General features: G+C 37.8%; 1 protein-coding gene across 2 annotated transcripts in view; it reads left to right on the forward strand.

The window, feature by feature from the left end:
• CLSTN2 (calsyntenin 2) overlaps positions 1-26603 on the forward strand; it is a 416131-nt gene that overhangs the window by 128180 nt on the left and 261348 nt on the right. For both annotated transcript variants that reach the window (XM_060767908.2, XM_060767910.2), the window contains exon 2: positions 24804-24926. In XM_060767908.2, the coding sequence (XP_060623891.2) occupies positions 24804-24926 (123 nt within the window). The remainder of the gene's footprint in view (positions 1-24803; positions 24927-26603) is intronic.

Here is a 26603-nt window from a genome sequence, read left to right on the forward strand (position 1 = left end):
TCCCACTTTGTCCTCCTTCCGGAGTCAACTAAAAACCTGGATGTTCCGGTGTGCTTTTGATTACACAGCTCACCAGTAATTTTCCTGTCCCTACTTGAAGTTCTGCACTTTACACCGGCCCGCACTTTACACAGGCATATGATCTACCTCAACATGTGTTATGACAATATTTCCTGTCCATTTTACTGGATTGTTATACTTTCCTGTATTCCTGTAAAAATGTATTGCACTCATTGAATCTGTACCTCAGCTATGTTCTTTTCTCTCAGCCATATTGATTTTATATCGCTTATAATTGTGTTGTATTTGTTTTTATCTGATGTTTTTCATTGGTTAAAGTGTTTTACTTGTGTTTTTGAATTGTAATTTTTGGGCTTGTCCCTTGTAAGCCGCCCCGAGTCCCCTAGGGGAGATGGTTGGCGGGGTATAAAAATAAAGTTATTTTTTTATTATTACATATATACATTGCTAGGCAGTCCAGTCTGTTTTTTGCTTCTCTTAATTCATGGAGAAGACAGGCACAAACCCAAAGCTGTTGTGTCACTAAAGGGCAGTGAACGATTATGTGCAATTACTGTTTCTTGTCTATAGGATTTGTAGTACTTGGTATCATTTACCATATGCTGTAGTGCAGCCACAATTGATTTATTTGACAGTTAAGAGCATGAGGATGTGAGAACAACCTTTCAGTACTGTTAGTTAAATCTTTTAGCATGGATAACAACATCCTGCCATCTCTCCCTTGTCTTATGGAAAATGGTGAGGATAGTCTTGAGAGATGCATGGTGCTTCTGTATATAAAATAGTCCTCAAATAGTTAATAAATGCACTTCATTGTAAGCTCTCTTTTAAGCTCTGTTCATTTCTAACATTACACTCCTGAAAGCACAAGCAATTAGCTAACATTCTCTGTGTGTCCCTTATGGGACTATAACAAGTAATAACCCACATTTTGTCAAACAATTCAGAGTACTCTAAAGTACCTCTTATTCATGTTTCAGTATAATCAAAGTACTTTCTGTTGGATGAAATCTGAGTGATCTGGAAAAAATGCTGCAAAGATTGTTTGTGGTATTTTGGATGGAACTTTATATAGCAGTTGATTATTTTGAAGACTATCATAGTGTTTCAGCTGATCCATCTCTACCATTACCACTCCACTTTGTAGATTATATTTGCAATGTTCAAGAGATACTCTGTGTGCAAAACAGTATTCTTTGATAAATCTGATCATGCAAAAAATGGATGGCCATGGATGCATTTACACAGTAGAATTAATGCAGCTTCACCCCTCTTCCTTGCAGTTTAAACTTTAAAATGCCGATCATGCAATTGCTAATTATGTGGTTTGCATTTCTTATTGTGGTTCCTGCTTATTTTCTTGAAACTCTTAGTCATGTTTGCCTTCTGGATAAGCTCTGGGTTGGATTCCTTTTGTTCTTGTTTATATTGTTAAATGTGTGGCTCCCAAATATGTTGAGTTGCAAGTTACTTCCAGCATCCTTCTCCTGGGGCAGAGGGAAATTGTATGAAGCTCCTCAGTGAGTGTATCTGAGAACACTTCCAGACAGCACTATATCATGTGTTTTAGTGAGGGGCAAAAAATCTCGGGACTTCAGGACAGCTCCATATACACACCTGTTGGTCCCAGGATTTCTTCTTCCATTGTCCAGATGTCATGCTTTGTTCTGAGATTGAGGAGCTCCTAAGATGACTGCCGCAGACAGGACTTCCACCGAAAACAGGCAGTTCTGTTCTTGGTTCTGGCCAGAAAAACTGTTCCCTCCAGTTGTTTCATGAAGTATCTACCACAGAAACAAACCTCATGGGGTAGAACCACTACTACCCAAGTCAGTAGTACACAAACAGGAACACACCTTTTAAAGCTAGAAACAGAACTTTGTCATTATCAACTATTTTTACACCCTGGCTGCCTGGCCATCTGTCTAGACAGATTTGTGGCATCCAACAGTAGGATCCTGTTTCTGGGTTTTATTTGCCTTTCCTTATTAGCGGTTATGTGGATATCTGCATCTCTGCAAAAGTTCTGATTTATATGCAGACCAAAAAAACTATGTCCTCCACATGTTTCATCAAGTTTCTGGCACACAAACAAAGTTTTCGGAATAGGACTACTATCCAAGTCAGCACTACACAATGAAAAAAGAACACATACTTTCAAGCTAGAAACACAACTTTGTTATTATTGTCACTTTTTACAGGCTGCCTGGCCATCTGTCCAGATGTGTATTAGTGGCATCAAACAACACAGAGCTTTTCCTAGGTTACACATGGCTTTTCCTATTAGCCACCTGCATGGCCTTGGCTCTCAGTATTTACATTCCTCTGCAGCACATCCATGTCCCAACAGCCAGTAGTAAGTTTTTCCATAAAATTTACACATGTTATCAGCATACACCCAATGAGGAAGCAACATGTATAACCCAGCAACATCATCCTGTTCTTCCCTGGCACAAGTACACCATGAGACCTGTCTGCACAGATGGCCACACAACAATATCTGAGTAATTATAGTAATTATGGCATTCTGTTCCTGGTTTGAAAGTGTCTCTTCCTGTTTCATTGTGTACTACTAAATGTGAAAGTACTTGTTGCACCTCAGGAACTTCATTTTTCTACCACAAACTTCATTAAACAGGTGAAGGATAAAGTTCGTCTTCCCAGGACAAAGGTTTTTTTGCCTTCTAAACAAGTGTCACCTTCTTTTTAAGAACTAACCAATCAGGAACAAACATCAAAAACCTAGGACGAACCCAGATAAAATTTCTCATGATTTCCAATTGCAGGGACATACAGACATACGAGTATCACTATCCAGATATTCAGCTAAAAACCGTGATTTTCCTGCACCTGGAAGTCTTGCGTTTTTTGCCTTTTCTAGCAATTAATTCTGGTTTTACAGAGAATGGCATCTGGCCACTCCTCTGGGATAAAGGTACTATCTGGATGGGCCCTGAGATGCTGTAAGTTAACAGGATTTAGCTCTGTTTCTGCTTTACATTCAAGTCATATAAATCAATGGAAATATATAATGGATTACATGAGAACATATTGACTCAATCCACATAACCTTTCATTCATACAGAAAAGTTGTGTTTGGTTATGGCCAGGGTTGCCTTTTCCTTAGATCTGTAGACTTTGTAATTGAGACCTTATTGAAAAGTCTAATGGTTGTCTTTAACTATTTGAGTGCCTTCTGCTAGTTGGCTTTTGCTAGTTCACTTACATCTATAACTTTTCCTGGATATGAATTACCTACATTGTTGTTTACTAGTCCTTGTAACTGCCTGCATTGGCTGCCACGATGCAGTGTATGTTGAACAGCCAATCACGACTGTTTAAAAATTCAGTATATATTTCTCAATTGTCTCTAGGCTGCTGTCTTGGGGGGGGGGGGGATAGGAAGAACACACCTTTACAACACTTAAGCAATTAGTCTATTCCATTTCTATGCAATTTTCAAACTTTGGGGGCTTACTTTTCATGTGCTTGAGTCGGAATACTTGAAAGTTCATCTACCTCTGCCCATTAGGGTCTCATTAGCTAAAGCCTAACCATATTAAGTAGAGGGAAGAGATCTCTGTCAGCAAATAGCTAACAGAAAAAGCAGAACAAAATCCTTTATTGAATAATATCAATGATGCAGTGATTTCTGGCAGTAAAAATAAAGGGAAGAAGTCACATGCAAATTCAGATTTCATTAAACAATAAAATACCCAAAGTGTTTTAGCTAAAGTCTTATTTTGGGGCACATAAATAAAACATTTTCTTCATTTCTCAGAACTATATTCATATGTCCCTGAGGAACCTCTGTACCAAAACATGTTGAGTAGTTTATGATTACATTAAATGTTTCATTTTCTTAGAAATGTTTTGTGACTTTCCGTTTCCCCCCTTATCTCTTCCCCACACCATTCTACAAAGGTGACCATATCTGTTTCAGTTCCCAAACCACAGCTGAGCCCAGATTGAAATAGATGGCTAAGTTTGAACTGGAACTTTCTGTTCTATTTCAAGCTGCTTCTTCAACAAACTTCCAAGAATTTTTTTAAAAAAGGAGCACAACTCAAAGCTTAATTGTGGAACTGGATTAGCTGCATACTTGGAACATGAGAGGAGATGCATGGATTGAAGCTGGCTCATTTTACTCTGGAGGAGAGAACAACAGCTTGCCAATTTTTTGTGACCTTCATGTAAGTCACAGGATGATTGATATGTCTTCTCTGTAGTACGCTTGGGATGTCACTAGGATAAAGAAGAGTCATAGGCCTTGTGCTAAGCAAAGATAAGAAGATTTATTCAAACCCTTTTTATTCTGGTTGTAAGTGTCCACACATCAGGAGGGGCACCCCTTATTTTTAATTAAAAAGTTCAATTAAAGAAGCAAAACATGGACTGATGATTCCCACTCGCCCACTTGATTGAATAGAAGAATGGCCAGTGTTGAAGCTTAGTATGCTTCTTCTTATTTCCACAAGGATTTGAGACTTGGTTTGGATTAGAAGGTCAGAAGACCCTTCAAAATCAGTCTTTATTTTTGCAGATGCTTATGTGCTACTTTTTTCAGTTACTGTCATAGAAAACTAATTCACTGAAGCTTTAGCTCAAGGCTACAAATTTCTTAATATACATTTTCCAGATCTGTTCAATAATTGTGTCACACAGCATCCAGTTTTATAAAGTTTATGGATAGATTAATTTGAACTTCCATATGACACAATTTTACTTCTTTTAGTAAAACCAGACAACTGTCCTTCACCCATACTACAGACTAAATCTCTATTTGAACCCCCAACATGAAATAAAAAGGCCAGACAACAAACATGGTATAAAGGGGGCATTATTGACCCATTTATTTATTTGTGGAAATTCTACAACTTGTAAGGGGAAAGGGGGGTTAAATCCATCTGATGGTTATAGTCAAGGGACAGGTGTCACTTCTCTGAACACACCGTCCTGGGCCAGCACCTCAACCCTGAGGGCCATGCAAACTGTTTTGGTTGCTCTCTGCAGCCAGTCTTAACAGGAAGGCCATCCTGGGGGCGCTCTCACTCAAATCACAGGGTTTTACAAGAGTGAGAACTCCACATTCTAGCTGCAAGGCGGACCCTTTCCCAGACTCTAAAGAGACAATTCTAGAAGCCCACACTTCACCCACTAGGGGGATATCTTGATGCCTACCAAATCTAATTTAAACTTTTAACATGCCAGTGACAACTGATTTAAGTGACACCACATCCAATCAATTTCCACTTTCAACAGAAACCATATTGGATAGCTCCCCCCCCCCCTATTAAATGTGGGGTGAAAATTCCTACACATACTGAAAAGGAAGACTCTGTGATGCTGGGCCGTATTTATAGATTCCTCTGCCCCTCGCCACATCTATGTAGGAAGGCTACAGTCAGACACACACACCCAAACCCCATCTAGCCACCTCTGTGTGGGCCTTCAATAGCCTCACTTCACCACACTGCAACTTGGATCATTGTAGAAAATGGTATCGGGCCAATAGAGGGAGAAAAGGTGGAGGCAGTGACAGACGTCGTATTTCTAGGTGCAAAGATTACTGCAGATGCAGACTGCAGCCAGGAAATCAGAAGACACTTCTTGTGAGGAGAGCAATGACCTATCTCAATAAAATAGTGAAGAGTAGAGACATCACACTGGTAACCAAGATCCGCATAGTTAAAACAGTGGTATTCCCCATAGTCACCTATGGATGTGAGAGCTGGACCATAGGGAAGGCTGAGCGAAGGAAGATAGATGCTTTTGAACTATGGTGTTGGAGAAAAGTTCTGAGAGTGCCTTGGGCCATGAGAAGATCCAACCAGTCCATCCTTCAGGAAATAAAGCCCAACTGCTCATTGGAGGGAAGGATATTAGAGGCAAAGATGAAGTATTTTGGCCACATAATGAGAAGACAGAAAAGCTTAGAGAAGACAATGGTGCTGGGGAAATTGGAAGGAAAAAGGAAGAGGGGGCAACCAAGGGCAAGATGAATGGATGGTAGCCTTGAATCGACTGGCTTGGCCTTGAAGGACCTGGGGGTGGTGATAACCAACAGGGAGCAATGGCATGGGCTGGTCCATGTAGATGCGGGGAATGCCGTGGACGTAGCGTACCTGGATTTCAGTAAGGCCTTCGACAAGGTCCCCCATGACCTTCTGGCAAGGAAACTAGTCCAATGTGGGCTAGGCAAAACTACGGTGAGGTGGATCTGTAATTGGTTAAGTGGACGAACACAGAGAATGCTCACTAATGCTTCCTCTTCATCTTGGAAAGAAGTGACAAGTGGAGTGCCGCAGGGTTCCGTCCTGGGCCCGGTCCTGTTCAACATCTTTATTAATGACTTAGATGAAGGGCTAGAAGGCATGATCATCAAGTTTGCAGACGACACCAAATTGGGAGGGATAGCCAATAGTCCAGAGGACAGGAGCAGAATTCAAAACGATCTTGACAGATTAGAGAGATGGGCCAAAACTAACAAAATGAAGTTTAACAGTGACAAATGCAAGATACTCCACTTTGGCAGAAAAAATGAAATGCAAAGATACAGAATGGGGGACGCCTGGCTCGAGAGCAGTACGTGTGAAAAAGATCTTGGAGTCCTCGTGGACAACAAGTTAAACATGAGCCAACAATGTGATGTGGCGGCAAAAAAAGCCAATGGGATTTTGGCCTGCATCAATAGGAGCATAGTGTCTAGATCTAAGGAAGTAATGCTACCCCTCTATTCTGCTTTGGTTAGACCACATCTGGAATATTGTGTCCAATTCTGGGCACCACAATTCAAGAGAGATATTGACAAGCTGGAATGTGTCCAGAGGAGAGTGACTAAAATGTTCAAGGGTCTGGAGAACAAGCCCTATGAGGAACGGCTTAGGGAACTGGGCATGTTTAGCCTGAAGAAGAGAAGGCTGAGAGGAGATATGATAGCCATGTATAAATATGTGAGAGGAAGCCACAGGGAGGAGGGAGCAAGCTTGTTTTCTGCTTCCTTGGAGACTAGGACGCGGAACAATGGCTTCAAACTACAAGAGAGGAGATTCCATCTGAACATTAGGAAGAACTTCCTGACTGTGAGAGCCCTTCAGCAGTGGAACTCTCTGCCCCGGAGTGTGGTGGAGGCTCCTTCTTTGGAAGCTTTTAAGCAGAGGCTGGATGGCCATCTGTCATGGATGATTTGAATGCAATATTCCTGCTTCTTGGCAGGGGGTTGGACTGGATGGCCCATGAGGTCTCTTCCAACTCTTTGATTCTATGATTCTATGATTCTATGAGGTCATGAAGAGTCGGAAGCAACTGAATGAATGAACAACAACAACAAAGAGGCCATTGTGTATATAAAATTTCTTTTGGAATTTAAACGTGTGCTGTTAAATATGCCAAGAATGAGAATAATTTATTTTTAACTGAACTTTCAGGGAAGCCCGAATAGTTTATTTTTGTTTGTTTGTTTAATTGCTTTCATTTGAAGTAGAATTATACGAGAGAGACCACAAGGTCCATTCAGTCCAACCAAAGGTACAAAGAAATCATTTTGCAGAAAATTGCAAAGTGGCCAGTAGTGTGGGATAATATTTGAATGCCAACTGCAGATTGCAGCTAATTTATTAATGGTTGTGAGTATAGGAAAAAAGAGTTTAAAAATCAAGAATAGGTGTATATTTTTAAAATAATATCTGCACGTGGCATTGTTCATTTCACTTATAATTACTTCCATTGATCCATATGCCTATTTCACATGACTTTATGTCTCAATATATTTATGCAAGAAAATCAGGGACTTTCACTTAGAGGTGTACTTTTTATGCAGCTGTGGACTATTACTCAAGTTTGTTTAGACTAATGTTTTTCATGATAGACTCTGGCATAAAAATATTTTTTTTAATTTAAAATCAGATTAATTGTACAGACATAAATTTACAAACATCTCTCTCTCTCTGTGTAATATCAAAGTATTCCTTTGTTCAGTTTACTGTCTTTAAGTGGTTATTTCAAATTTTAATATAACTCTTCCAATATAACAGAGCTCTTAATCAAAAAGTGCAGCTGGGTAGAAAACAGCTCAGTGTTTGTCAACTGCAGGATTTACTGCTTGTGATTTCCAGAAAATGCTTGGCTTCTGGCTGATTGAAGTTCTTCTGGTGAGGTTTGATGCTAAACTGGAACTCAGTCATCCATCAACTAAACGTAATTGAACTGAGTTAGTTAGGGGAAGAAATAAAACTTTACTTCTAAAGTTGTGAGGTTGAAACACCATGATAACGCTAACTTGTCAATTTCTTTTTACATGAGGAGTGCTTTAATAATTTTTCTTGCAAATCCAGTGGAGAGTGATTTCTCTGTTAAGGCAGCTGCAATTTTATACAAGCCTTTATAAAATACTGTGTTCATAAGTATTTATACAAAATGCAATATATGAGTTTAGCATTCTGTGATAGCTACATTTGTTGAAACACTGCAGTTTATAAAAGCCTTTTCTCTCACACTGTATAAGAAGAAATGTATATTTTTCTAAATGTTCAGATTCATGTACAGAACTTACCTATTTATACATCTTATGAACTAAATAGAATAAGTTTGCCTTCTTTTCTTGATTCTCCCCCTGAGGCTAAAGAGTACTTGGCGAATCATAAATAGAAAAGAAAGTGCAAGAATTACCAAAGATGTCCTTGACATTTCTTCTGCACTGGTAACAGCACTGAAGAAATATGTCAACTTTCCTTTGTAAAATGCATCTTGCTTCTTCAGCAGTGTGAACCAGTGCAACCAGAGTTTCAAATAAGTGTCCAGTCCAACCGAATGCATATCATGTCATTGATTTATGGCTGGTGTGACTTCACTCTAATTTAGTGGAAGTTGACTTGAAAAGAAAGACCCTAGCTTTCTTTATGGATATTTTGTCCAAAACAATGGTGGAGAAAAATGTCATAGTGGTGGTGGAGACTCTAGAACAGTGGTTCTCAATCTGTGGGTCCCCAGATGTTTTGGCCTTCAACTCCCAGAAATCCTAACAGCTCTAGAACAGTGGCTCCCAACCTTTGGTCCTCCAGGTGTTTTGAACTTCAACTCCCAGTAATTCCAGTCAGTTTGCCTGCTGTTGAGAATTGTGGGAGCTGACATCCAAAACACCTGGAGAATCAAAGGTTGGGAACCAATATGCTAGAAAAATAACAGACTCCAAAGCACATGCTTGTCCAGTTTAATCTTAGAGGCTCATTAATAACTGTACATGTAGGCTGCAGCAGTGCAAGTCCTCAGACAGATCACATCCACACCATATTGACTAGCTGCAAAAAGCCAGTGTGTGTAGTGTTCAGGGCTACATAGCAGTGATCTATAGCAGTTAATGTGGTGTAAAGCTGCATTAATTCTACAGTGTGGATGTATCTAAGTAGCGATTCCGGATTGGAGCTCCACAGATTTTGCCTCCCAAAATTATTTTTCAATCTCTGCAGTCACTATAGCCAGTCCTGAATGCTTGTCATTCTAAGGACGAAGGAGTCTAATACATAAATGGTGTTACTTTGTAATTTTTAAAGAATTTTGTTTAAATCCTTTTCAGCTTAGTATTAAAATATGTTTCCTTACCTTTTTTTATTTCTTCCATTCAATTCTGTTATCATAGGTGTTTCTGAAGAAATAGTCAGTTTTAAGTAAAAAGAAAATGTTCTTTTATTTAGTGACTTACTTGTCCCATGATTTTTTGGGGAAAACATTTGAAATATTTAGACATTGTAATGTAATTGGGCAGTGGGTAATAGGACCTTCTGTAATTTACTTTACAATAAACTTTCTCTAGTGATAAGAAAGAAAATAGAAAATAATCTGCCTCTTCTGCATTTTAAATTACTTGTAAAAATGAACAAAGCTATATTGTGGAGAAAAGAAATTGTAGTGAAAGAAACATGAATGGCATGGGTTTTGCAGAATAAATGAAGGCCAGCTGCCCAATTTATGTCTATGTTCTGCACAGCATTCATTTTGTAAATTATTCTGAATTCATATCTCCTGCACTTCTTTTCTTAAATGTTTTTTTTTACTGTAAAGTAAATTAGTAGTGAGGGAACATATAAATGTTATAAAACTATTGAGAAAAGTGTTGCTAGAGTCTTTAGAACTTGGATTGCTGCTTGAAAAAACATTTTATTGAAAACATTTGTCAGAGTTTTGCATTTGAGGCCAAAAGAGTATGGCTTGCCCAAGGTAAACCAGTGAGCAGGAATTTGAACCCTAGTCTCCACAATCTTAATCCAACATTCAAACCATGATACCAAACTGACAACAGCAAATATTCCCCTAAACAAGTGTTGTCAAGAAAATCACGGGAGAAGTTTGCCTTATGGTTACCTAAAGTCAGATATAAGAGTGTTAAGAGATATAATGTACTTCTTATATTGTACTTCTGTTTCTAAGCAGTAAGGAGAATAGAAGAGGTAGTTTTTAAACAAACTGTATCTGTGTTTTAACAAGTAAAGCTGAATGCAGGGAATACTTAACCTATAAACCATAAGGATATTTCTGACATATACTTGAATAGTTTTAAATATTTTTAACAATGCTAAAACATTTCTAATTTTTTAAACTATGTAAACTATGAGGTTAGTTACTAGAGTCAATAAGCAAGAGTAGACTAGTAACGATAGTTGTTCTTTCTCTCATTTCTCTCATTTCCATATATTGCTCCATGCTGTCCATAAAATTAAAAGTAACCCATGACATGTAATACATTATTATCTGATATGAATATATGTGGATATAAGGATATGACAAGATTTTAGATAAATGACTTGTAATTATACAACGTTATGGAATGTTCTGTATCATGCTATAAAACATAGTCAGGATTTTTCGAATACTCAGAATTTATTTTATCCTCATTTGCACACACTGACTGAACAAAACAGTCAAATATTATGAGAATTTCCACATTTTTGAACTTTTCCTCTCAAAAATAGTTTTTATAAAACTCAGTGTTTTGTCCAAAACAGTGATCTTCCACATAAAACAGTATACTGTGTGCAAAAAACATTTTTTGTGTAAAAACATTGCATTTTTTTTCCACAGAAAAGCCCCGAGATGCAGATAAAATCATTGAAACATATCTGAAAACTCACCCAACAGGGAGAAAACATTGTTGCATTAACAAAATAAATCCATATGGAAAAAAGGTTGATCACATTCTTGGTCAATCTGACTAATTTTAGAGGAAGAATGTTGCCAAATCTAAATACAGTAATATGCATCTGGGGTAACGGGACTTCTCAGAGTTAATTCTTAAAAAGTATGCTTGTAATAACGTAAGATCTTGAGTTAAATGCAAATGGTAGGATAGTGTCATCTGTTTATGCTTTATTCTTGGAGGCATAGCAGTTACTAAAATCCAGATTCCCCTCCCCCCAATCAAATGACTTTGTAGCTTCAATTTTGGAGGTTCATTGGATTTCATTATGCTATTTATGAGCCACCAGCAATCATTCCTATTGTTGTAATGAATCCTTATTTTAACCTTGCTTGGTTCAAGAACTATTATTCATTTTATCTTGTATTAATGTTTGAAGTATTCCAAGTTGGTGGTTTCACTCCAGTGCACTTTATAAATGCCCATACTGATTAGAACTTTTATTTTTCATAATGATCCAGTAATGTAATGATAATGCAAGTAATAGCCCATACCTAATGATTTCTTGTCCAAGGACTAAAAGAATTAATGTAATATATTTAGTGCCAAGCTCTGAGAGAATTGTTAAGTTAGAGCATTTACTTCTACATTTTATTACCCATGTGGTAATAAAAGTGAACAGTTTTTATCCAGCTGTCAGAGAAAAGGCTTGTAAAACACATGCAAGTTTCCTGGTTTTAACTCATTCATTTGGTAATAATGTACTATGCCAAACCAAACCAAAATCTGAATAAATACATTTACTAGGTCAGAATAAACAGATAAATACCTAAATGCATATTAAACAGGCACTAAGACTTACATATGTTGTTCAAAGACAATTAAATGGCTCCTAAAACAAATAAGGCACAAACTCTTTTCAGAGGCCAAGGTGAGTAAACTGAGGCTGTTATATTATGAACCTATCATGAGAAGACATAAATTGTTAGAAAAGGCAACAATTAGGGGGAAAAGACCACATTACAGGTAGATAACTTGAGACTGAATTTGCAAGATCTGAGAAGGAGTGTTGATAACAGAATAATTTGGGACCCATCTAGATGAGCATCTGAACCGCAACAGCAGCGAAAGTAGAATCCAGAAAGTCCAGCAGGGTCAAACCAGTCACCCTTACATTTTACACTCATCTGATGTCCAGGAATGATTTCTGGCATGTTTTAGGATGTAGATAAGCCCCTGGAGGTGTCTCACTCATGGAGTCCCTATAAGTCAAGGTCAGCTTGGCGGCAGTTAACAACAGTATCTGTCCTCTCACATTCCCGTTTTTTCCTCAGCTTTAATTGCTCCAAATGAAGTTCAAATTTCCAAAGTAGTTTGCACCCAAATTAACTTAGTGGTGAGGTGAGGTGTTGAAAAGATGAAGTCTTCCCTGTAATATAAAACCAAACTCCTACAGCTGCTCTCAGCTTATATGTTTGGCCTTATTAGTAACTTTTGTCATTTTAGCTACTCTGATGTTCCTTGGCTACATTTGTCCCAATTTTCATCCGTAAGAAGTTGAAGGCAATGTTGGAATAGCTTTTGAAGTATCATGGTGAAAATTTTCTAAAATTGACATGTTCACTTTCACACATTCAGTGTTCACATCCACGCATTCAGTTCTTCCCTATCTACTGACACTTTCTGCACCAAGGATTTTTAAAGCCAACATTCCCATTACAGAAAAATGGCAACACAATCAGCTTCAGAAGTAATAGGCACAGAAGGCAAATACTAAGATGCATTTATTTATTATTTATTTACAGTATTTATATTCTGCTCTTCTCACCCCGAAGGGGATTTAGGGCAGATCACAGAACACATATACAGCAAACATTCAATGCCAGTTGTATAATGACAAGACAGACAGCAGATAGAGGTATGTATTAAGGCTTTCCCATCTTTCAGTATCTTTGGAAGCTGTTTTTGGTGCTGGCCACAGGGAGGTGCTGTTGCTCCATCTCCTTACCTAAAAGCATTTTTCTTTATTTGTGAACTTTCCTCCTTTTTCTGATTGAAACACTGCCTAAAATACCTCCCCAATTTAATGCAGTTTCTATTTATCTACTCACATATTTGTTTTCAAATTGCTAGGTTGGCAGAAGATGGGCCAAAAGGTCAGGTGCTCGCCCTGACCCAGGCTTCAAACTATCAACCTTCTGTTTGGCAAGATTTCCTGCAGCTTGGTGATTAACCTGGGGACTTTCCAGGCAGGGCTTTATCCTAGGAGCATCCACTTTTTAAAAAAAATGTGGATGTTCCTCAGGTGCTGTCCACACACACCTCAGAAAGTACATACTTTCTGGGGTGGGTATCCAGATGTTCTTCCGGGACTGGCCTTGGAGAACACCTGGAGACTCTACCACTCTCCCCAAAAGCCCTAAATCTCTCTTTTAAAAATAAAAGTACTTACCCAGCCTCTATTGGAGAGCTGTGGCAGCTCTCCTGGCATGTAGAATTGATGTGCCAGGAGAAAGGGGAAGGAGCAATTTTCCTCCTCCCCTGTTCTCCTGGCCCATCATTTCTATGTGCCAGGGGAGCTGCTGCAACTCTCCAATGGAGGCTGGGTATATACTTTTATTTTTAAGGGGGAGTTAAGGCTTGGGTTTTAATATGTTATTTAACATAGATCCCAAGTTGTAGAACTCTTTCTCGGGCATCTTCTCTGTGTTATTGATTGTATGGGTATAGTAAGAAATATCAAAGAAAGCTAAATAACCCTTAAATATATAAATTTTACAGCAAACATCAACATAGTAGCAGCATGGTCTTCCAATGTACCAAAAATAAATTATCTCTCTGTTGTGACAAAAGTGCACAGCAATCCCAAACTCAGAAATACTGTGAAAAAATGGAGTCAAAGTTTATTTCTGTAAAAATACATTGAAGTGCTTTTAACCTTTCCTGGCTTTTGTAGGTGTGATTTATATAGTTTATCTCTTTTTATGACTGCATTTCTGAACCCAGTTGTAAGAAAGATGTGAAGTGTGATTTTTGCCAATTATTTTTTTTGACAGCAGCTACTAAAGTTAATATAACAAGGTAAGCTGACATTTTTCCCCCATTTTTTCTGGTCTCTCTTTTTAAACTGAAAGCTAGTTGAATTCTTCCTTTAGAATTCTGCTACTCTCTTCAAAAGTAAAACACTGAATAAATGCAGATAAAACCATACATAAGTGGAAAGGAAAAGCTAGCAGACTGTGTTTGGACTAGAATAATGAAAACTAAATGATAAGTTTGCAGTGAGCCAACAGTAAAATATGTAATTATCTTTTGTTCTCAGACATTTTTAGAATGACTCATGGAGTAAAATTTGTTATAAACTGTATCCAACCTAAAATACTAGCACACGAGGTAAAATGCTATGTGTTACATGTAACTCTGAATATTCTAACTTCACATGCAATGTTGTGCTATTAACAGTGCAATTCCATACAAGTTTATGCAGAATTAACTCCCACTATGTCCAATAAACATATTGCCTAGCTCCTATTTTTATACATTTGTATTAAGATTTTTTTCACAGAAATAAGATAAAAGGAAAAAGAGGGGAATGTGAGGTCAAGGACCATGGGAAAGGATTTGGGGGAGTGGCTATGGGGTGGGTTTGAATAGGGAGAATGGGCTTAGCAAAGTGGAGTTGAGGTTTTGGCTTTCAGTCGACTTCACATCGGTGTCAAAAGTCTTCTGAGTCTTCTTTTTGTTGTTGACTGTCTCTCTTACATTCATTTCCTTTAGAGTTTGAATCAATCGTCCATTTCAAATTTTGAGTTAAAAAGTTATTTACTAGTGTCTAGTCTGTTTTTGTGTCCTCGGTTTTGGATTCACTCTCATCAATTGTGTTAATTTGTCCATATTCATAATATCTATAATCTTCATTAACCATTGTTCCTGGGTAGGGGTCTCCTTTGTTCTCCAACATCTCGCGTAATTTATTCTAGCTGCTGATACTAAATAATTAAAGAGTTTGTCTTTATTTTTATCTATTTCTGTGTCTATTATTCCTAATAAGAAGTATTCTGGTTTTAATTCCATTTTCAATTCCAATATTTTCTCTATTTTTATGTATATTTTTCCAGTATGATTTGGCCACTTTGCATGTCCATCACATGTGGAAGAAGGAGCCGGTTTGCTCTTCACATTTCCAACATCTGTTGTTCACTTTTGGATAACATTTTGCTAATTTTTGAGGGGCGTTGTACCACCTGTACATCATTTTCAGCCAATTTTCTTTCAGATCATAGGATTATGTATATTTTATTTTCTTATTCCATATTTTTCCCCACTCTTCCAATCTAATTGTATGTCCTATATTTGTGGCCCATTTAACCATAAAGTACTTAATTAATTCTGTTTGTGTGGACCATTCTAGTAATTGTTTGTAAATTTTTGTTATTGTTTTACTTTCTAAATTCCATATTTTGTCCAATTTTCTAATTATCTTTTTCTTTCCATTTCATTTCGTAATTATTGCCTAGCTCCTACTTTTAAGACTGAAGTATATTAACAACAGCTGAATAAGTAGATTGGGGGCAGAAACATTTTTTGATGTAGAATCATAGCACATGAATAAAGCAGATAAAGGAGAGACTTTCTGTTTCTGTCACTACATGGTCATGTGAACAGCCACAAATCAAATTTAGAGATGGTAGGAAGTTCACTTTTGGTTTTGGAAGAAAAGGAGTTGGACTGCAGATAGCTGTTTACAAGGTAAAATGCTTTCCTAGAAAATGTAATTAATGATTTATTAATCAGATAAGGGGGATTCTGGAGAAGGTGATGACCTCAAAAGCAGTCTTAGAAGATACACGTACTCCCATAACTTGATTCACGCCCATATTTGCTGAAGTTAGTATCAGTGGTGAGTAGAGGGGAATCAGAAAAAAAGTGGTGGACAGCGTTTACCTCATATCAGGATATAATAGCTGTTTCCTTCTCCTACCCCATCCCATTTCTACATCTTGATCTTTCACATACACAAGAGAAAGAGGAAGTGATTCCAAGAAGGCTATCAAAAAGAGCAGGACTGGCCTTGAAGCACTCAGAGAGTCTGATAAAATTGATGGCACAAGTGTTATTTGGATCACATCCAAGATATAGGTACAAATCAAGGTAATGTCCCCAGGCTCAACTCCAGGCATAGTAAGATTGTGGAGAAAATATAGGGCAGGGCTTCTGTATATATAAAATATAGGACAAGGCTTCTGTAAGTTGTAGAGAAGAAGGAATTTCACAGGTGTTTGCTTGCTTGTGTTTAATTCAGCCACCCTTGTTTTTGTAGTAGTGTATGTATAAGTCATTTCTGGGTTTTAGCAACCTAACATGAGGCTTTCTTCGGAAGGGTTTGCTATTGTCTTGCTCTGAGACCAAAATAGTCTGATTTGCCCAAGGCCACCAAGCAGGTTTCCATGGCTAAGCTGGTATACAAACCCTGGTCTCCAGGGTTCTAGTCTAATGCCGAAACTGCTACACTACATTGGTTCCTTAGGCTTATCTAAAACTTGTTTTGCAAGTCTCTATTAAGTGCCTTTATGTATAAGCTTGCACAGTAGAAATGTACTGTATTTCATATATGCAACACAAGTGTTCACAGTTCAATTAAACCTGTCAAAATGTAAAAAAATGTAACTGTGTCACATATCTGAACATAATGTCCTGTATGCCACCCAGAAATGATACGTTCTTTATGTTTTCTCATTCTTATAAATGGAAAGTTAATTCTTGGAGTTCTGGGACAAAAGCTGACAAAGATAGTTCAATCAAAATGAAGTCAACCAAAAATTGTTTCAATAACAGAACTGAATGGAAATTAGTTATGAATTTATGCAGCTTCTGCAGAGCTACTGATATCAGTTAGCATTCATCATATTCCTATGAAATAATTGTATTATTCATAGGAAAAATATTGCTTTTCATGATTGGATGAAACCTTCTGAATAATAGATACATTTCCTCTACATTCATCCCTCTCAAAAGTATTAGAGAATCTATATACAATACATTGCCTAGTTGGATCTTTTACTAAAGCCTCTATGATTTTTGCAAAGCTACTTCATATGTTTTTATTTGTTCTTCAGAACTGAGAAATTACAGTGTTAAGCCAGAAGACTCATTTACTCATGAGTTATTCCAATGACATTAATTGGTTGAATGAACCTTTGGCATTAATAGTTTTCCTTACCTCTTTTTGAAAAATAACGAACCATATTTCAGCCATTGAAGTATAAACACTTCAATGCCATGTAAAACACCCCCCCCCCCCGAAAAAAATACTTAAGGATAGAATTTCAAGACAATTTCAAAGACCTTTAAAGATAACACCTGTCCAAATATGCTGAGCCACTGCCACTCAAATTAGTATAATTACATATAAAGGATTTCATAAATATTTACTGAGAAAAGCTTGTATTAATATTTTAAGGTGTCTTTACATTTAGCAATCCTGCAAGATGGCAGTGAAGTATTGTTGTAACATGATTAGTTAAACCATAAGACACTTGTCCTGAACTGATAGTTACAAATTTGATTTTGAATGTGTTTATCTAATGTAGAGTAAACATATGATTAGAGTATTAGATTGGGATTGGAATCCAGGCTCAGCTCCCTGTACAGCTGTGTAACCTTTTGGAAGACTTTGGACTACATCCCATGTTTCAGTTTGATCTATGCCTCAAGATTCTTGAGAAACTTAAGTAGGGAGGTAGCCATGCATGCCATCATAACCTCATTTGAATACACACAAATGACTTTTGCATATTTTAGTTTATATTCATAGTATTATCATTTAGTTAATTCCAAGGTTAAAAGATTTTTCAATAGTATGAAGAATTTGGAAATCGATGGTACTCTGTGTATCTGGGTGGTCTTTTTGTGTTCGACATCAGACATGACATGCAAGGTTCTTATCTATCCCATTGAGTTTGATTCTCTTAATCTTGAGAGTTTTTTTCTGGGATTCACGGGAGACTGAAATTATGAAACTTTTAAGATAGATGAATATGTGTTTTCTTCAGAGCTCAAAAACAGGGGCAGAGCTTAAGGAACACTAAAAGGGCATATTTTTTAACCTTCATCGTTATATGTTTTTAGTGTGGTAATGTAATGGAAAATTTAAATTAATCTAATTAGTAAAAGGTTACTATTTACATGTAAATATAATTTAATTTTATGTTAGTCTATGAGCAATTAACCCATTTCTGCTAACTCCCCCATCTCTGGTTTAGAGACTGTTTGACCCCACTGTAGTGAAGCAGTTGCCTGTGGATAATGGTTTTTCTTCAACTCCCCTCCCCCTCCAATCTTAGAGTCTTATTTGTCTTAAAACAAATCATTTCCTTATTGGATATTTTAAAACATACATTGGTTGTCCATACCTTAGTTCCAGTTCTACAATTCTGTGATTCTATCATTCTATATTTATTTCCTCCATTGTAACAGGGCATATATTGTAGATTCCTTTCTAATTTGGAATATCCATCAGCTTAAGATGCAGTACCCAGAATTGTCTTAAAATTTCTTTATTTAAATGTTACTTCCTTTTTTCCTATTATGTGCTTAAGGTTTAGTGCTACACTCTCCATTGTGTTTGGTTTTATCATAAGATACTAAATGTAGCTCCTTGAAACTCTGATCATATGCAGATTTCTTTCCACAATTTTTGACTACTTCAGCACTAATAAACTGTTATAATATAAAAATTGACAAAAACAATATATGCAGCAGCATCATAATATCTGCATTAGCAATACTATTATCAATACACTGTGTGAACTGTTAACTTATGGGTGCAAATAAATGTACAATAAGTAAGGACATTGTGGGAACTTATCTGCTAAGGGTTATTTCTTTGTTTACTGTTAGTGTGCAATTGGATTTTCAAGCTAATTAAGCTAATTAAGTGCTCAGTTTTTTTTAGTGAAATATAAATGTATCAGAATAATTAGGGATTATTTTAAAGCATTGTATGTGTTAGAAGAGTATGAGCAATTTCTTTTAATGCTGTTGTTCTCTTTTATATGCTTAATTCATTGGATTGAAGTAGAAAAGAGTAATAAAGTTGTGTGTCATCTGTGTAGAGATGACCCAACTCCAAAACTCTGGATGACCTTACCCAGCTGTTTCATGTAGATGTTGAAAAGCATGAGGGAACGAATAGAACCTTATGGAACCCCACAGGTCAATAGCCAGGGGTCTGAGCAGATGTCCCTCAATATCACCATCTGGGTACGATCCTCCAGGAAGGAGTGGAGCCACTGCAAAACAGTGGCCCCAAGACCCATTCCAGAGAGCTGACCCAGAAGGACACCATGGGCAAAGGTATATAAAGCTGCTGAGAGATCCAAGAGAACCAGCAGGAACAGGCTCTCCCTGTCTAGTTCTCTGCAGAGGTCATCCATGAAGGCAATCAAAGCCATCTCCATTCTGTGACCAGACCTAAAACCAGACTGTGAAGGATCAAGATAATCAGCTTCATCCAAGAAACCCTGGAGCTGAGAAGCCACCACTCACTCTAGAATCTTGCCCAAGAAGGGGAGGTTAGAAATGGACCGGTAATTATTTAATACTGAGGAGTCAAGGGACAGCATCTTTGAAATTGGTCTAATTATTGTTTTTTTAAGCTAGGTGATATTTGTCCCTGCTCCAACGAGGCGTTGCTAATCCTTGTAAACCACTCAGCCAACCCCAGCTGGCAAGTTTGATGAGTCAGGAAGGACAAACGTCTAGAGCACATGAGGCGTTGCAAGAATCTTGTCCATATCATCAGGCTGAACATGCTGAAACCAATCCATCAAAATAGAACAAACTGGTGCCTCAGGTGCATCTATTAGCATGGCTATAAAACTGACAGTGTCGGTTTTTGGAAAGTCTGCGTGAGGAGTGCAGGCTGCATTTGTAGAGCGCTCCTGCAGTTAGTTTTATTCCTATTTTATTGTTTTATTAGCCAAGTAGTTTATTGCCCCAGTCTCTTATCAGCCAGAGAAGGTGTTTACATTTTCCTCTGCTTTCCACCGGGAACTTCTGGTCTTACAACAACAAGGCTATCTGAGAAAACAAACTGTAAACAAACCGAAGACCTTTTACTGCAATGAATAACACCAAAAGAAGGAACAGCTCCAACAGGAAAAGAAGAGGGAAACGGAAGCCCCAGAGAACTAATCTTCCAAATAATCAAGAAAATGAGGAGACCCTCCCCAAACAACGCAAGGTCACAGACCTATTACCAAATAAGGACCCTTCATGTAAGTCCCAACTTAATTCCTTTATGGACTGTTCTAGGGGTCTCTTAGAGGGAATAAACTCCACCTTGGAGTCTGATGATCAGGGCCTGCCAGAGCATGGCTCTATTGAGCTCTCTATCTCTGCTGAAGAGAATGTAACAAAGGATAAAGAATATGCTTACAATCTAATGGCTAACCACTGCACATTAACTACAGAGACAATACTTGCTTTATTTGAATGGATCCAGGCAATTAACAAATCTATAGAAGAACTGAAAGCCTCCTTTGGGATCCTCCCAATCTCCTCTCACAAACACTTAAATAAAACACCCAGCATGTTTCAGAGTGATAATGGGGTGGAGTCAGCCAAAAAGCAAGATACCCCCTCAAAGCACAACCTAATTCTCCAAAGGAATAAAATACTCCTCTCAATTGACATCCAGTTCGGAGTGTATCTGAGATACTTTGTTTGCAAAATGATGGAAAAACTCACCACATCGAGTCACCGAGTGGTCAGGTGTCTCCTCCTGAGAACCAGGATGGAGATGTCCCCTGACCATTTGAAACAACTCTGCTGGTGTATTCATTGCAGATGCAATACAGGCAGCCGAGAAGGCCTTCTGGCTGCCTTCATTTCTGTGAAATAGGGCCGAAGTGAGGTTCTGGCCCGTGCTCGGTTGGATTAATCCTGAGTCCTTTGCCAGTGACACTCTAGTCTTCATCTTGCTTTCTTCATCACCACCAGCTTCCCGGTGAACCAAGGAGCTGAGTTGGCTCTGCTAAGCGAGAAGAGATGTTCAGGTGTGATCGTGTCCACTGTTCTTGTCATCTCTGTATTCCAGGTATCAGCAGGATTGTCTGCTGCCATTACAGGAAGCTCCCCAAGAGATATCAGGAATCCATCTGGATCCATAAGTCTCCTGGGGTGGACCAGACTTAATCCCCCCCCCCCCACTAAGGTTAGAGGCTGTGGTTAGTCTAAACCTACTCAGATGATGGTCGGTCCCTGACAACGGAACAATTGAGAGTTCCTCCATACCAACATTTCCATTCCTGACTGCCTTAAAAACCAGGGTACAGCTACATGAGTGGGCCCAGATATCATTTCGGACAGCTTCATAGTTGTCATGACAGCCATGAAACTCTGAGCTGCCCCAGACAGGGAAGACTCGACAGGATGTTGAAGGCCTCCAGCACTATTAGCTGTTGAGACTCCAGTGCCAGGTCTGAGAACACCTCCACTAGCTCAGACAGGGAGACTGTTGTGTAGCTAGGTGGGTGGTACACAAGCAAAATCCCTAGTCTGTCCCAGTTACCCACTTTCACATGTTGCAATGATTAACCAAGAGAAGAGATGATTAGGCAATGATTAAGCCACTTCTGTGAAGGAATGGTTGGAGCTAGGCAAAAGTTTTTCATGCCCAGTGAAGTCACTTGGACTTGCAATGACAAACTTGGATCTAAGCATTTCCTCACACTATGGACTTCATCAGACAAAGCTGGGGAAAATGGAGGGAAGCAGGTTAAATAATCTTTGTGTAGTGTTTCATGGGGTTCTGTCTTTAAAGACGACGAAGAATTTGCTCACCCCCATCACACAAGATTGTCTCCTCTGGCTACTAATGCAACCATCCACTTATTTCCCATCACACGGACAGGCGAATAACAGTACACCTTTTTAAACAGACATCCTTTTTGGGACACAATTTTCCCTGTGGTTGTTTGCCCTCAAGATCCTACCACTAAAGCAAGGTTAAGGCACCTCTCTTAAGGAATCATTCTTAAGACAATACTTTCCATGGGGTCATTTACACCCAAAACCCTCCCACTAAAGGAGAGCTGAGGCACCCTTTTAAACACTTCTTTCAGTGGGACCCATACCGTCTGAAGGAGCACTAGTAGACCGGCCACCCTTTGCTCCATGTCACAAAACCGCAACGACCTGAGAAATCTGAAAGATCCCATCCCATGTGTTTTTTCCTCAATTTCTCCTGTTGCCACCCACATCAGAAGCTCAGAATATAATTTATCCCCATCTTTCTCCCCCTCCCCCCAATTTCTCTACACTTTTATACATGAGGAAAGACATTATGGCACATAAGAGAAAGCTCTGACATTTCAAACAACCTAGCCTTTTACTCTTAAGTTATTAGTTTTCACCAAACATTTTGATATAGCCAATTAAGGAGCATATTTTCTCTCACTAATAGCAAGAATTTATTATTTCAATTACAGATGAATGGATGGGGAAAGGTTTGTGCCATTCAGACTTTGTTAACTGCTTGAGCTTCATGATCATTAGAAGCGCTCAGAAATAAACTTTAGATAATACAATATTGGGAAGTGAAAAAACTTCTTGCCCCAGCAACATTTTGCATAACTCAACTACACAAACCCTAATTTCCATGCAAATAGACTATAGTATTATACGTTATCCAGAAACTGAGAGGAACTGAATTTGATGAACAAGTACTGGGAGATAAGAAACCATTTTCAGAGTACAGTGCTGGGGAAAAAGGTCACACAGTTCTGAATAAAGACTAAACCATTTAAGGTGTATGACAGTTTAGTTTTGAAGTTTGCTCATGGATTGTAGGGAAGAAAATAGCTATTTTGAAAAATGGAAAGACACATAAAAGAGAAAACTATATTCACTAGTGTATTAAAATATGGAATATGTTATCACAGGGTACACATGGTTATCATTCTATATCGACACTAGAGATATTGTTGTGAGTTTGCTCTATGACTATAATGAATGTATCCATCACCATAGTTTTCTGAAGTGACATTTCATGGAAGTGAATATTAAAAATGTGAAGAGGGAAGTTTTAAAAAATCAGGAAGGAAAGGTCCCGTCCCCCCCCCCCCCCAGTTGACGGATCTTAATTTCTTCCAGTGTAAAAATGTGGGATACTTCATGACTTGCCCTGCCCTGTGACTTCATATTTTCCAGAAATGGACAACTGTGGGGACACAGCTAAATAAGCATGTCCTTTACCTGGTGATATTTCAAGGCATCTCTTAAGGAACTCTAAAGCATTGTACATTCCTGGTTTGAATGATGCTCTTCAGAACTGACAAATTTCCAAAATTGCATCTTTATATAGATGAAGGTCTACCCTTGGGAACTGTTGATAAACTTCCACAACACTGTGGTCAATCATGTTGTTAACTGAGGGCATGTCTACTCTGACTGCTTAGGTTGATTTTAAACTAGTTTTGGAGAAACCGGTTTCACTATGTGTATTATTAGATTGGCATGATATGAATAGATGTGAGCCCAGGATGGAGATTACATTAACCTCTGAACTTGGCCTCAAACTGGATCTAGAATGTACAGCATTTTTTCCATTTCTGGGCAAGATGCACACCAGCACTATAGAGACAGAGAGAAAGTTAATAGCAGAAGGAATCAATTACCTGTCCCAGGGGCCAGCTACCCCCCCCCCCCCCTCTGGTCCAGCCACACTCTTGGAGTGTTTTTCAGCACAAACATCCCACCCGCTTTCTGAATTTTAATTGTGCTCCAGTATAGCTCAGTATTTACAATGCACTTTGCATTCTTCAGAGCTGATTTCATCATGTGATGTGGTTTATTCTTTCCTGTGAATGTGCTTTATACTTTTTAGTCATCATTGCAGCATGATTTGGAGGCATCAGTTTTCTAGCAACTGCAGATTGGAGTTGGCTTGAAACTGCATTCATGGTCTATACAGATGTGTCCTTAAGTATTGACTTCTCAGAAACCATTTGCTAGTTCCATCCTATGAAATGTAACTTACAGCATTTACTATTGATAGATGATCTCCCATCCAAGTACTAACCAGGGCTGATTCCTGCTTAGCTTCCAAGATTAAACAGGATCTGGTGAACTGAAGGCATTTAGGTGCTTAGTACAATGCTACTGAAATCAATGTGCATTTAGTATCTCTATCTTAAAATAACAGTTCAGTGTTATGAAAACAATCTTGAATATTGTCCTTTTTCTTCATAGAGCTCCAACTTAATTCTTCTAAGGATACAAATATTATACTGATGTGAAAAATAATTTATACATTGACTAGAGTTTTTCCTTTAATGGGATCTAAAGGAAGCATTGAACTGTTCTCATTTGGAATTTAGGGAAGACTTATAGGTCAAGTGTTTTTGAAAGGAAAATATGTGCTGAAATACATAATAAATATTCCAACACTTTGGATTTCTGTTTGTTTTTTGAGATATTCCTTTCCGGTTTAGCCTTTCTAGTGAACTGGAAGACAGATGTAAGAAGATATGTAATGTTGGTGTTGGTAGTGTTCCAAAATTTAATTCCAATTCTTTTTACAGCTTACCTTTGGTCAAAAAGAGAAAACTACTTCATAATTTTTATTGAAATCTTTTTATATTCTTTCCAGTGAACAAACACAAGCCATGGATTGAAACGTCTTATCATGGAGTTATTACTGAAAACAATGACACCGTAATTCTGGATCCACCACTGGTTGCTTTGGATAAAGATGCCCCAGTTCCATATGCTGGTAGGAAACAATGTCTTCTAAATCTCTACAGCAATTTAACGACAAACATATGCAGGAGACTGTTCAAAATTTGTATAAATATAATGGTAGTGTATTACTCAAAGGCTATACTTTCATGTACATGTACAAAACCATCTAACTTGCAGTCTGACTCCATTGGCTTTGCAGTGAGGCATATTTTCAAAAAATGCATTCAGTGTTGAAAAGAAATTGGACTGTAAGCAATATCAGGGATAGTATTTATTTATTTATTTATTTATTTAATATGAAAATTGTCAATTAGGAGTGCCTACAATTTCATTTGTTGGTGAGCAAACTGCTTATGGAATATTTTACAATCTTTTATAACATGTTTAATTGTGGTTCAGACTTGTTTTAATTGCCTGAATTCTACAAAGGAATTTTTCATTGATTCCCGTTAAGATTATTTATGATAGACATCTGTCAACAGGAGATTTTTTAAATCATTTCAGTCAATATTACTGTACAGTGTGTCACATTTTAAACAGCTTTATCCGAAAACAACTGGTTCCTGATTTCGACTACCTTTTTTTGTTTACTTGCTTGTTATATTAAAGAACAGTACAAAAACAGTGTAAGAAATACTACATTTATTTTATTAGCATTGAAGGTGACATTATGTGCAGTTTAGCTTGAGGATCTATATTGCTTTCAATTTCCAATTATAGGAATGCAAATTATAGGATATCTTTCAAATGTAATCTTTTAATTGCACTGTTTATTTGAGTTGTTGTGCTATAGGCCCCACACTAATGTCATGTCAACAATTGATTTATAGTTTAATGGAATTGACTTCCTCTCCCAGAATGTTTGCAAATGGCTCTAGAGCAGGGGTCCCCAAATTAATGCCAGTGGGCTGGATGCTGCCCTGTAAGGTAATTTACCCAACCTCCGCCCTAAATTTTAGACTTAGGTTCACCCTAAGTCTCAAACCACTTGGAAACACACAACAACAATAATCCTAATAGTTCTTCATGTTAAAATAGTTCTTCATGTTAAATATTATATTGTTCTTTTTTTGCACAACCAGTAAGGTATCTGCAGTATTCATCAGAATTTGTTCATATTTTTCCCCAAACTATAGTCCAATCCCCTAACAGTCTGAGGGACTGTGAACCAGCCCCCTGCTTTAAAAAATATGGGTACCCCTGCTCTAGAGGCTTTCCTAGTCCTTTGGAGCAGATTTTTGAGGTCCTTGGGTGGGGTGGGGGACAGACACCAATGGGGAACACCACTTTCCTCATTTTTCACTAGTAGAAATGATGTCCTTTAGGATTCTAGCCATAGCTCTTTGATCGTTTTTTTAAATCATAGTGTGTATGCTGTGGGCTCATACAATTGAAGTACAACCAAATATACATGTTCTTATAAATTTTCAGTTGGATTGCTACAAAAATAAAACAGCATGTACAAACTGCCAATTGCACACCAAGCATTAAGTACAGTTTCTGCTGTCTTTTTGTACTGCTTTGCTTCAAAAATGGAAATTAGTACCAAGAAGATCTGGTTGATTCAACAGTTTCTCTTTTTATGGATTGTATGTTTATAATCATTTTGATTCTGGTTCATAAACAATATCAGGATATAATCATAGTGCATAAATGGTAACATTATTTACTGTATTTGTAGAAGAACTGAAACCAGGTGTTGTGGAGG

This window comes from Anolis sagrei, chromosome 3, assembly GCF_037176765.1.
Source record: "Anolis sagrei isolate rAnoSag1 chromosome 3, rAnoSag1.mat, whole genome shotgun sequence".
Lineage (NCBI taxonomy): Eukaryota > Metazoa > Chordata > Lepidosauria > Squamata > Dactyloidae > Anolis > Anolis sagrei.